The 12,426-nt window shown below is 41.6% G+C and overlaps 3 protein-coding genes across 3 annotated transcripts in view; 1 reads left to right on the top strand and 2 right to left on the bottom strand.

The window, feature by feature from the left end:
- clasp1a (cytoplasmic linker associated protein 1a) overlaps positions 1-2,302 on the bottom strand; it is a 58,778-nt gene extending 56,476 nt beyond the window's left edge. Inside the window, exons 1-2 of the mRNA XM_083681252.1 lie at positions 2,185-2,302; positions 429-1,062 (exon numbers count right to left, since the gene is read on the bottom strand). Of these exons, the coding sequence (XP_083537378.1) occupies positions 429-623 (195 nt within the window). The 5' untranslated portion in view covers positions 624-1,062; positions 2,185-2,302. The remainder of the gene's footprint in view (positions 1-428; positions 1,063-2,184) is intronic.
- A 713-nt stretch (positions 2,303-3,015) lies between these two features.
- Positions 3,016-5,762, bottom strand: nifk (nucleolar protein interacting with the FHA domain of MKI67). The gene is made up of 6 exons (XM_083682329.1): positions 5,564-5,762; positions 5,121-5,249; positions 4,601-4,709; positions 4,288-4,499; positions 4,126-4,191; positions 3,016-3,685 (listed from the first exon to the last, which is right to left on the bottom strand). Exons 1-6 carry the CDS (start codon positions 5,678-5,680, stop codon positions 3,449-3,451), a joined length of 870 nt encoding a protein of 289 aa, XP_083538455.1. The 5' UTR covers positions 5,681-5,762; the 3' UTR covers positions 3,016-3,448.
- Positions 5,763-6,301: 539 nt separating this feature from the next.
- LOC310813544 (high affinity cGMP-specific 3',5'-cyclic phosphodiesterase 9A) lies at positions 6,302-12,181 on the top strand (the record flags this gene model as incomplete). The annotated part of the gene is made up of 14 exons (XM_083682602.1): positions 6,302-6,389; positions 7,688-7,819; positions 7,992-8,043; positions 8,147-8,249; positions 8,342-8,484; positions 8,626-8,685; positions 9,613-9,790; positions 10,220-10,342; positions 10,629-10,721; positions 10,799-10,866; positions 10,996-11,098; positions 11,322-11,426; positions 11,507-11,653; positions 11,755-12,181. 14 exons carry the CDS (start codon positions 6,302-6,304, stop codon positions 11,950-11,952), a joined length of 1,593 nt encoding a protein of 530 aa, XP_083538728.1. The 3' UTR covers positions 11,953-12,181.
- Between the last annotated feature and the right edge of the window lie 245 nt (positions 12,182-12,426).

Raw genomic sequence — 12,426 nt, 5'->3', positions numbered from 1 at the left:
CACAGTGCAGAGCTGAATGCCAACACAGGATCAATACAATTACAAACCCATGCCCAACGACACTCAGAGGACACCAACAAGGGACAGTCCGTCTGTGGCAAATCACTTATCTCTTGCAAAACATTAAATTGCCCCTATACCTGTATAGTAACCTGTTATTACACTGTAAATACTATGCTAGTAACAACATTGTATTGACATGTTGCCTGCTCCATAGTATGTTGGTAATTGGATGGTATTGGTACAGCCTATATCGAGTTGAGTGGTTTGTGATATTACAGAGGCGGAATAAGGAAGTCCTTCGCTCAACTCCATTATGATGTAATTACAAAGCAACTTCTCATCATCTAGAATTACTGGACTCCCAATGACCTAGGCTAGCTATATGATGATGACATACATCCACTCTGTGCACATTGACTCCATACCTTGAAGTTGCTGGAGTTGACCCAGGTGGCGGCGATGCCATCCACCATCCTGTCCAAGGCCGTTTGGTCCTGCTCCAGGTCCTGGGACTTGTCTTTGTCTGAGATGTAGTCGATGAGCTCCTGGCCCACCTGCAGTCTGCGACCCAGATCCTTCTGCAGCACCTGGGCCAGACAGTATTCCATATTGGGCTCCATAGCCTCGCCTCCCCTCTGTCCCACCACGACCACTGCTCAGGGCAGCGGAAAGAGAAAACAAATGGGTGTGCCCCTGGGCGTGTGTGTGTGTGTGACCCGGAAAAAAACACACACACAGGAACGTACACACTAGATGTATTTTTACCCTGTAGTGAAGGCTCTATATGTGCCAAGAGCTAGCTAGAGGCAGGCCGTGGGGATGTAGGCTTGAGAATGACAGCAATGCACCATGTGTGTCTGGATAGCAGCTGGGTTTTTCTTCTCTCTCTCTCTCTCTCTCTTTTTCTTCTCTTTGTGGAGAGTTGGAGCCAAACCGCTAGTACAAGCAGAGGTGGTGGCTGTGAGAGCAGCGGGTGAGGCAGTAACTGGAGATGGAGACGGAGGGTCTGGTGAGGTAGAGCTTCATAACTTTGTTGTGATTCTATGATCCCAGGATGCCCTGAGGTGAAGAGAATGGAGAAGGGGAAGCAGTTACTCACACAATCACACCCCAATGTCTTCAAATGGTAAAGCTCTGGCACAATTTGCCACCATGGCAACAGTGGTCAGCAGGCTGTTCATAGGAGCACCAAGATGGACATAACTGCAATGTTGACACGTCATTTAAAAACACATAACAATTTCTTGCTTTCTTTACATGTTGACAGCTAGTGCATTTTCAATTGGTGACTATGAATGCCTACTTCTCATATAAGTGTATAGAATTTGTTTAAGTTAGGAAAAACAAAAACTAAAAAAATGTCAGTGGTTGGGCTCAGACATGCCAACCTATACAGGTGAATATTTACATTGAATATTTACACAGCGTTTAATACTGGCTGTTTACCTTGAGCAGTCATTAAATAGGCCTAGGCCTACATTTCGATGTAGTGTTGATGGCTACGTTTCAAACGTCTCAAAGTATATCTGAGCAGAGGATTTAAATTGCTCATAATCCCTAATCAAAGAATAATAGGATGCATACAGTATGTAGGCCTATGCAGCATGGGCATGATCAGACCTTACAGCAAAGCATCACTGACAGCAAGAAATAACACAGCTATAATTCGAACAAAGAAATACTTCTAAGCAGTCATATGGCTAGATAAGCAAGTAAGGCACCATACGCAGAATAAGCTAAATTAAATACAACAGATGGCTTGCTGTCAAAATACTTTCTAACGTCATTGGACTGGGCAAGACAGAAAGAGGCGTTTGTCTATTACATTTTTGACAGGCATCCTTGTCGCTTGCTGTCAAATGAATTGGGTAAGAACATACGGACCAGCTAGAATTCTGAATCTATTCTATTCTTCCTATGTATTCTGTTTTAGCCCAAAGACCATTCTTGAGTGTGTACGAAAGGTCACTATTGGGGCTATTCTATTATACTCTTTTTTTTTTTTTTAAATATATATATATATTCTTCTATTGCTTCGCCAGGGACTCGTAGCCTACTGTATGACAGGCAGCTAACGTTAGCAACCAACCATACCATATCACACAATGAAGGATAAAATATCATCTATTGTAATAAAGGGCAATCAGACATACAATTGAAATCATTCATATTTGTACTTACCATACCCTATTAAGACAGGACAATAAGACTATCTGAGGTCTGACAGTTTTAGCTACAAATATTGTCGACTTGAGACAGTAGCATCGAGGTTCCTCTCCACCCCGGAATGCTGTAGCACAGGACAAGAATGGGATTACTGTGCGCACGCGTGAAACTGGGACGTTCCTTTCTTTTTCCGTTCCCTGGATTTACTATACGTTGATGAAATACTATTTATCCAAATTTGTTGACGAGTCCCATGAAACTGTTGCTGTTGATGCATAATATTGTAATATTATTGTCAAATAGCAATATACATCGGTTGCTTTTAATGTCTCTACAAAGCCTGTTCTGTAGTGAGTTTGGATACAACCAGCAGTGATTGTCATATTCTACATCACCCAGAGACAATGTGAAGTACCGTCTGTAAACGTTTATGGGTATATGTTTATATATAGATGTATTCTCTGCAATGCAATTGAAGAAATGGTTTGACGTGGAGGCGCAAGCCTGCACTGCAATCATTATACTCCATTCTCTACATACGAGTCTTCAGCGACACCATGTGGTTTTTACAGGACAGACAACCACCGTCAGATATACAGAACACATATTTGAGACAGACGTGGTGCGGGTTCATATTTTTATGAAAGGCCACTAATGATTTTTCATAGTTGCTAACTGAACCTACATGCTGGGCAGTTAGTTGCAGTGATAAAACTCATGATTGCTCATACTAGAACACTGATTTGCAATTTAACCAAACATTCTCCAAAATAGCTAAAGCTCATTGATTTGGAGTGCAGAAAATAACCCATACCATGCCTGATAGGAAGGACAACACCATTGTACAGTTTCATATTTATTACAAATCATCTTGACAACCCTAAACATTGACAGATGAAGGTTACCAAACATAACTGTAGAGGATATGAGCTTGACCAGCACAAAATCTGTGTTGTCAAATACAACATTCCAAAACATGGGTGGAGTGGCACTGCACTGTATTTACTCTCACAGGTTATGAGAGATTAAATAATTATAGTGTGGCTTAACTCAAGGCCACCTCTGGGAGGAAACTGACAGAAATGTGATGCAGTCATAAGAATTCATTTCACCTCCATAACAATGGCTTTTCAATGCAAATTTTTACAGGTTCAAAAACACTGTCCACCAAGGTTATAAGTTGTGCCTCTGCTCTAAAGGCAATTTAGAGGACCAAGCACCATGTACAAATGTCTCTGCTTTACAGGAAAAGCAATTAAAGGACATCCAATGTTGATGTTCAGTCTGCTTTTCCCTCCTCTGTGGGCTCCACATCTCCTTGGGGAGGCTCCTCTGTGTGATCATCTTCCTCCTCATGCTCTGACGTGGAATCCTCACTATCTGTGCCTTCTGTCTTTCCTTTAGCCTTGGGGGCAGGTGTAGCCTTGATGATGATTTCATCATCCATGTCGTCTTCGTTGATTTTCATGGACTTCCTCTTCTCCAAGAGGGAGGGGGTGCACACTGGGGTCCGGTCCTAAGGGAACACAGTCAATATTTACCAAGAGAACGAGAGGGGAAAACATGTAGAAACCAAACGCACTTGAAGTGCTTGGACAGTATTGTTACTAGTTTATTTTACTCAAATTCATACAGCCCAAATGAATGTGCTAGTGAGTGGATATGTTAACTGTTACTCTAAAATATTATTTTGTAGCTTTTTACCAGGCGATTGTGGGCACATGGGTTTTATTACACTGCCACAGACAGAGCAGGCAATAAGCTTAATGCACCACCATACTTTTGGCACAGTTATCTCACCCCAAACAACTGATACACCTGGGGTAATTTTCAGACTGTGCCCAAAATATCATGTATGCATACCACAATATTTGTAAAAAGTAAAGTATTACTGTAAAAAAATATAAAACATCAAACCAATCTTTCACAAATGTGTAATTTTCTGATTGTGCTTACCTCACTACATGTGGATGCATTCACATCATCTGAAGACTTCTTAGTCTTCTTGGGTGCTTGTCCAGCCTATAAAATAGTTTTCAATAGATTAGATATAGAAAATGTATATTTGCATGAATTCAAGCACAAAAAAATGGAAAACAAACAGAGCTGAGAACTTACAAATCCTGGGAAATCGTAGTCGATTCCCTTCGCTGCCAGCCTCTTGCGGAGCTTGGATTCTTTGCGCAGGAGCCGACTAGTCATCTCCTCCACCTGCTCAGGTGTGTGTTTCTTGTTGTAGCGAGCCACAGCAGGCAGCTTGGGTTTTTTGAACTCCTTCTGGGAGCCCACAAAGAGCTTCTCATGCACCTTCTCAGGGGGTAGTAGGTGACCTGTTACAGAGCAAGAGAAAAGTTATAACATTAATACAGAACATTATGATATGTAGGCTTAGCAGGAGAGGAAAGGCGGATAAATGAGTCAGATAACTTACATTTGATCAGTCTCTCGCCCATGAGATAGTTGTTCATGGTTTCTGCAACGATCTTCGCAACTTCATCGCAGTCAAACTCCACAAATGCATAGCCTTTGCTGCCACCAGTCTGTGACAGAGGAGAATGGTTTAATGTGATTGACTCTATCCAATATGACCTCTTGACTTATTTGGAGCAAACCCAGAACACAAGCTTTTCCCTTGGTCGTTGATTATCAGTTCTGACTTAAGACTCACCTCAGTGGCTGTAGGCACATGGGTTTTATTACACTGCCACAGACAGGGCAAGCAATAAGCTTAAATGGACCACTTTACTATAGGCACAGTTATCTTACCCTAGACAACTGATACACCTGGGGTAATTTTCAGACTGTGCCACTGTTATTGAGATATGAATAATATGCATGAATAAATAAGTGATAGTCAGGTCAGCAGTATTCATTGCCAAAATGGAACCGTTTTGCTCTTAGTAAGCTTTCTCCCCGGTCCTAATTCAATACAACTGATGCCCAATGCTTACCTTTTTACTTCTGGACAGTCTTAATCTTAAGACCTTTCCAAACTGTTCAAAATAAGCTTTGAGTTGAGGCTCGAACAATCCAACGGGAAGGTGACCGACATAAATCACTCCAGGATTTATCGGTTGACCCTGAAGAGATGAAAGGACGGTGTGAGTGTAGCCAGATACTTTTACAATACACAGAACATCAATAATTCGACTACTGATAGCAAGCTAAGGCTAGCAAGCTAAGGCTAGCAAGCATGCTAACTCAAATTACAACACGTGTATTATGGAAACAATATATATAAAAATTAAATAACAACTCGTTAGATAATCTCACAAGTAGCTAATCCATCGCATTAGATAGCGATTTCAATAGTTTGTTTCATTTCGACAAGTCCCACGTGCAGGACAAGGATTGTGAGAAGGCCAGCGTGTCGCGTGCTTCTGGGGAAACCAACCTTAGGTCGCTTTTTAACCTCCTGTACTTTTTTCTTGAATTCAGCCTCCTCGCTCAGCTTCAATGCCAGCAAAGGCTTAGCCGGCTTAGTAGTCGCCGGTGATTTACCGTCGGTCATTTCACAAAATTCAGCTATTCTTCTGTAAATAAACCGGGTCGCGAGACAACACGCGAAGATTTCTGAAGAGAACCACGTTGGTCTTCCCTACTGCAATGTGACGACTTCGCCCAACACACAGACGAGAGGTGACTTGGATGAATTGCAATTGGCTCATTCTGTAAACCGCGCCATCTATCGTATCGGAGGGCTACTATCAGCACCTCAACAAGTTCATCTCCCCCGGTATTAGTTGATTAAAATACAAAAGCCATACATCTATGGCTTTGAATAGCTGTGTTTTATTTTAAGACAAATATTATTGTAAAGTCCATTGAACGCCTGCAACAAAGAGTGTTTGCATATTGCAAGGGTATATGGAGAGGGGAGGGGGATGGTGTGTGAGAGAGAGAGAGAGAGAGAGAGAGAGAGAGAGAGAGAGAGAGAGAGAGAGAGAGAGAGAGAGAGAGAGAGAGAGAGAGAGAGAGAGAGAGAGAGAGAGAGAGAGAGAGAGAGAGAGAGAGAGAGATTGAGTGAGGAGACGTGGAGTGGCTCTCTACTAAATTTGAAGTTGTCACACACTGAATTCAGAACATACTTAAACAGTGAGGGCAGCAACATCAGTGGCTTTGAGGCACTGATATGGCAACAAAAATAATCTACTTTACTGTTAATGGGAGACCAGAGAGGGCAGAGTTTCCAGTCGATTGCCCTGCTCAGGATGTCAAAGGTAAGCAAATTAAAGAATAGCACTGGCAGTTGACAGTGTTAGAAAATATCATCATTGTACAATCTAGATTGAACGGATGGCTATCTAATAAACATGTACCAGTTGTGGTTATGTCAAGGTCATTTTGAATGGAATTGTAATCATGATTTAAAAAAACAAAAAAACATTTACATATACACTGTCTACTAATACTACAAAACTCAACACTTTATTGTCAATGTTGATATCTATGGTATAAGGGACAATGTAGAAATGTAGATGAGAATTTGTCTTCAGATGCTTCAGAACATTGAATGGGTACATTTAATCAGAACCTTGAGTAATACAGTGAACTTACTTAGTGAGTATACTTGCTGAGAACAATGTAGATTGCAAATTTACAGTTTACAACAGAGGCATTATACCTCTGACTTGATAAACACAAAACATCTGAAATATAATGGTCAAAGATGGCAAGGTAAATTGTACTGTGAGCTTTCTTTGCTTCTCTGATGCCTACCATATCAAATAATGGACCTGAACTCCCGAATTCTTACAACTATAGTTTAAAATATTGTTATTGAAGAAATTAGGTGTTTTATTGCATTTGATTCAGTAAAAAAATAAAAAATAAAAGATGATATGTAAAAGATGTTATGTACTGTATCGGTAACCTAATTAATGCAATCCATTAAAACATGCAAATACATGCAACTCATGTCCTCAGCAAGAGATCCATTGCAATGTAAGAAGATTCTCTCTGTGTCTTTGATAGAGATATGGACGTAGTCCAAGATTCAATAGTGAGACGCAGGTGTTGATGACAGCAGCACTCTGCACTTAAGGCACTGCCTCAAAGCTAACATATGGTGTGCATATGTTATCCATAGAATTCAGGCTAGCACTGTTTTGCATTGATGTAAGGGTTATGAAGGGAACCTAGTTATGTCTCCCTTGAGAGGATAGGCTCTCAGTATTGTTTTGGGTTGAGGGGAGATGATAATGAGGGTGGGGGTCTATTCAAAATGCAGATATATGAATAGATGTTTACTGTTTCACAAGCAGCAATGAGACCAGGCATACAGGATTGATATTAAATACAGTGATCATGTTGCTTGAGATGCATTTCATAGATGAGTATTCATTTTCTTTCAAAGCTCAAATTACCATTTGAATGATATTCTAGTTTGTCCATGGCACTCACAAAAAACAACAAAACATTGATGTGTGTGTGTGTGTGTGTGTGTGTGTGTGTGTGTGTGTGTGTGTGTGTGTGTGTGTGTGCATTTCCTATTTTTCAGATCTATTCCGCTCTGCAGCTGAGGCAGGACCCCATGACATTCTGAAGCTTTACAACCCTAAAGGCAACATCATCAACATCTCCCCCCGCCTGGAGCCCAACAGCCCAACCTCCTGCTACAAGCTGGAGGTGGTGGCAGCTGACTGCAACAGTGAGCCGTTAGGTATTCTCTACCATGGCACCAGAGCCATGACTGCAGTGCTACTGACTGGACTTACCTAGCATTGCTATTGTGTTGTATTTTGCTATTGCTATTGTGCTGTAATAGCAATAGCAAAAGTCAATGTTGATGCTTGAATAGTCTCTTTCGTGTACTGTTTCAGGTGTGGAGCTTGCTGTGGCACTAGGATTTGACCTCTCCTCCATGGAGAAAAGGTAAGACTGACTGGTTTGAGATAGAAATGGCCATTCAGATTCCTCAACTCAATCAGAGGGCAGTGCTACATGTCTCAAGACCATATGTGTACCGTACCCCCAGACTGCAGGGCTTGGAGAAGAAGATCCTAATTGAGGCTGGTGAGGCCCCTGCAGTTGTGTATGAGATGAAGAGGCAGGTGGAGTCATTCCGGGAGAAACTTGAGGTACAATGGTATCTCCAGTTAAAATACCTAGAGCTGCAGAAAACAATAGAAAAGCTTATTCAAAACAAACAGATATTTGAATCTCCCCACAGAGTGTGGAGCATCTGAGCTGGCTGGGCCTCTTCAAGGAGTTGTCTGAGGCGACACACAAGCCCTCCCCTTTCTACCACAAGAGAACCCTGCGCAAAACCCGGGAGGAATGTGAACACGTACGGGACAAGTTCCTCCAAATGAGGCAGGTTAATCTACACTCTCATCTGGCATCAGATAGATAGAAGGCCCCATCAGACTCCAATTGTTGCATTGTAGCATCATACAGTACTTGAGACTACGATGAACATTTTGCATTAAAAAGTATTTTTTACATTCTTCACAGTTCCCTGGAGGTATCAGAAGAAGTAAGACAGTACCTTAAGACCCCAACCTTTGACAACTGGTGAGTTCCCCCTGAATCTATTTACATTTGTCATAATTTCTGTTTCCATCAATCATGTGTCTCCTTCACAAACTGTCAATGTTTTAAGTAGACTCATCTGTATGAATCTCTGACACTGTACAGTAATGGCGCTTTTCCACTGTCTCCTTTGGCACTGGTGCTTGGCCCAAAGGCATCTCTGAGAATTGCCCAATGCTGCCATATCAGTGCCCTGACCTGGGACCTTGGGGAGATTTTGGGTACTTTTTGGGGTCTTGGGCGGAGTTTGGGGATAGGTGTTCGTTCTGTGTGTGGGTGTCCAATGTGTCTGAGTGTGACAGTGGCTGCACCTGCTGCTTTAATAAAGAAACCCATAGAGGATCTGCTGGCACCTCTGATGCAGCTCTGAAGAGGCTGGGGTTATTCACCCCTTTCATCTGGCCAAGACTCCTCATATCAATATGAATGGGCCTTCTATGGGTTTACGAATGAAAACGAGGTCCTCATAACAAGCTTCATTAACACACCACGTTTGAAGGGTGCATTAATGTGGCAGTGTACTGCAGTGTTCAGTCTGCTTTGGTTATTTACTCCTGGGCCTTTCAGGCTGACATAACAGGATGTTGAAAAAGAGAACATGTATAGGTCACACAAAAAAACAATTCAAGCATGCCGCCCACACTACCTAGAATCATTATTTCCTACATTGAATGACACATTATCAATCAAGTAAATATTTCAGTTATATCAGAAAGAGATGGATCAAAAGTGCTGCTTATGCTTATTCCCAGCAATCAAAAAATCTGATCATGCATAATTTTATCATATTAATCAACCCTAAGGGTATAACAATTGTGTGGTAAATGAAAGTATGTATTATTACATGTAGTATAATGATATTTTCCTAAAATTAATATTTTGACCCTTGATTTGGCCACATGTATCCAGGCAGTGGGAGGATGCAGAGATCATGGTGTTGCTGCAGGTCATGTACACAGACCTGGATTTCATCGCTGCCTTTAACATCGAGGCAGAGGTGCTGCAGACGTTTCTGTATGAGGTGTACCGTCGATACAACAACATCCCCTTCCATAACTTCAAACACTGCTTCTGCGTTACCCAGATGGTGAGAAAAAACTGTGTGTGTGTGTGTGTGTGTGTGTGTGTGTGTGTGTGTGTGTGTGTGTGTGTGTGTGTGTGCGCGTAAGAAGTAAGTGGGTGCAATCATTGAGCCCTGATTCCTCTGCAATCATTCAGCCCCTATTCCTCTGCAATCATTAAATGATCCAATCATTCAATCACCCTAAAGCTGATTGGTGAAGGACATCCAGGTCGCAACCTATAGATTGAAGAGCGTAGTCTAAAATTATTTAAGCTTTTGGAAGTAAAGATTACCTCTCAACATAAGGTTTACTGTATATAGGACTAACAAGTCTTCTCATGAAAATGTAGTGAATTTTTTTCTATGAATGTAATACATTTGGATTTGTGCTGTTATGTGTGAACTTTGTGTAACCCCTGCTTCTCGAATGACATAATCTTTATTCTCTGACAGATGTATGGACTGATCTGGCTTACTGACCTCAAAAGTAAGATTGACAGCATTGACCTCTTGACTATGCTGACTTCAGCAGTTTGTCATGATCTGGACCACACAGGATACAACAATGCCTACCAGGTGAACTATCTGATCACAGAGCTATAATGCTATATACATACATATATATATACATATATATATATATATATATATATATATATATATATATATATATATATATATATATATATATATATATATATAATAACTCTCTCTGACAACAGCAAGATAAGCTTAGTCATAGTACTCTCTGATTCCAAGTTTCTGGTTATGAACTTTGATGATATCAGATGATAATGTTCCCTATTATCCCTATGGTGAATAAGTTCTAAGAGTAAACTTCATGATAAGCTCTTTCTTTCAGATAAATGCTCGAACTGAACTGGCCCTGCGATACAACGACATCTCCCCACTGGAGAACCATCATTGTGCTGTGGCCTTTGAGTTGCTGGAGAAGGTAGGGATCAACCTGGATATGTAAGAAGTATTCAGCTACTCTTGGTGACAACTGCTAACATTATTTTTCTCTTGCAGACAGAAAATAACATTTTCAGAAATCTGACGACTGAACAGTACAAACGGATAAGAGAAGGCATCATCAAGTAATATTCTCTCCACTTGCTATCAGAGTTTTGCCACGCATGAGAACTGTGGGAGTCAATACAATTGGCAGCATCATATTGCATGTGAACAGTCATCAACCCAAGGCAATTTGTTCATTCTTGCACTAGATGCATCCTGGCAACTGACATGACGAGGCACAACGAGATCCTGAACAAGTTCAAGTCCATCCTTCCTGTATTTGACTTCAACAACAAAGACCACAGAGATGTGGTAGGAGCATGGCTTGAGAGAGAGAGAGAGAGAGAGAGAGAGAGAGAGAGAGAGATCATGACTGAGTCATGACTGGGAGAGTATTTCCTGTCCCTGTTTAATGTGATGGGTAGATCTGCTGGGTCTCTGGAGCTGATTAGACCCAGCTGAAATCATGGGGCTCTTCCCGATTGGATTAAAGTGTATGCTGATGCCTTCCCTGTTTGTCCCTGTCTTCCTCCAGCTGATGATGGTCATGATCAAAGTGAGTGACATCTCCAATGAGGCGCGGCCCATGGACGTAGCTGAGCCCTGGTTGGACTGCCTTCTACAGGAGTTCTACAACCAGGTAAACTGGAAATTATATTAAACTGGTATAACCAGATGAATTAGTTTAGTCTAAAACCAGTTCTCTACTGCCCCCCTCAGAGTGACATGGAGAAGCTGGAGGGGCTGCCCATCACCCCCTTCATGGACAGGGACAAGGTGACCAAGCCGTCCTCACAGACAGGTTTCATTCGCTTTGTCCTCTTCCCCCTGTTCATCGAGCTGGCCAACCTTTTCCCCTGCCTTGAGGTAAGGATTCCCTCTCTGGAACCACTTGTCTTTACATAGCCTACTAATACTGCATCTTCATCTCATAGCCGCCATATTTGTGCTCTTCTCTGCTCCTGTAGCAACACATCATTGACCCAGTGCGCAAGGCGCTGGACTACTACACAGAGATGGAGAAAGCTCTGGAGAGGGAGAAACAGAACAGAGCTCAGACTGACAAGGCTGCAGCCAAGAGCAAAGAGTCCCCTCCTCCCTACCCACAAAATACAGCTGAGAGTCCATCAGAGACTGGAGATATCTTAAAATCAGCAGCACAGTGACACAGTAACTTCAGCCCTGCCTGCTGGTCTTACCTATGATCAGGAGCTACAAACCAAACTGTTTACATTCTACTATATATTGTCTAGTTCATTGATTATTGTTGGCAGAATGGGATTTTCAAGGTGGACAAGAGAAGATAAGAATCTGCTTGACATCAGAATATACCGTAGCGATATTTTATCACAATAATCGATTTATAATATAATAGATGTATGTTGCATAAATTAATGCACTCAAATGGTTGGTCTTATTTGGCTGTAGAGTCTTTGTTGACATTAGGTGTTTATGCAGTATATTTTTATTAACTTTTTCTCACTGCATGCATTACTCTGTCAGTTTCAAAACATGAAGAATGGTTAAAACAAAAGCCATTACGGTAATACTCTGTGATGCCTAATGTTCTTTGTACTGCCTTGTTGTAGTTCTACTCTAAAGCACTGGAGGCACTACTTTCTCACTGTAAAATGGATACA

Source organism: Argentina silus, assembly GCF_951799395.1.
Source record: "Argentina silus genome assembly, chromosome: 12".
Taxonomy (NCBI): Eukaryota; Metazoa; Chordata; class Actinopteri; order Argentiniformes; family Argentinidae; genus Argentina; species Argentina silus.
The sequence above is the reverse complement of the archived record's forward strand: the minus strand, read 5'-3'. Positions and strand labels throughout refer to the sequence as shown.

What these genes read in the sequence shown, in the direction of transcription:
- nifk (XM_083682329.1), bottom strand. Translation starts at nt 5,680, where the DNA reads ATGACCGACGGTAAATCACCGGCGACTACTAAGCCGGCTAAGCCTTTG. An exon ending in AGGTTAAAAAGCGACCTAAG is followed by an intron (nt 5,250 to 5,563) that starts GTTGGTTTCCCC and finishes TCATCTCTTCAG; the next exon opens with GGTCAACCGATAAATCCTGG. An exon ending in GGGCGAGAGACTGATCAAAT is followed by an intron (nt 4,500 to 4,600) that starts GTAAGTTATCTG and finishes GCTCTGTAACAG; the next exon opens with GTCACCTACTACCCCCTGAG.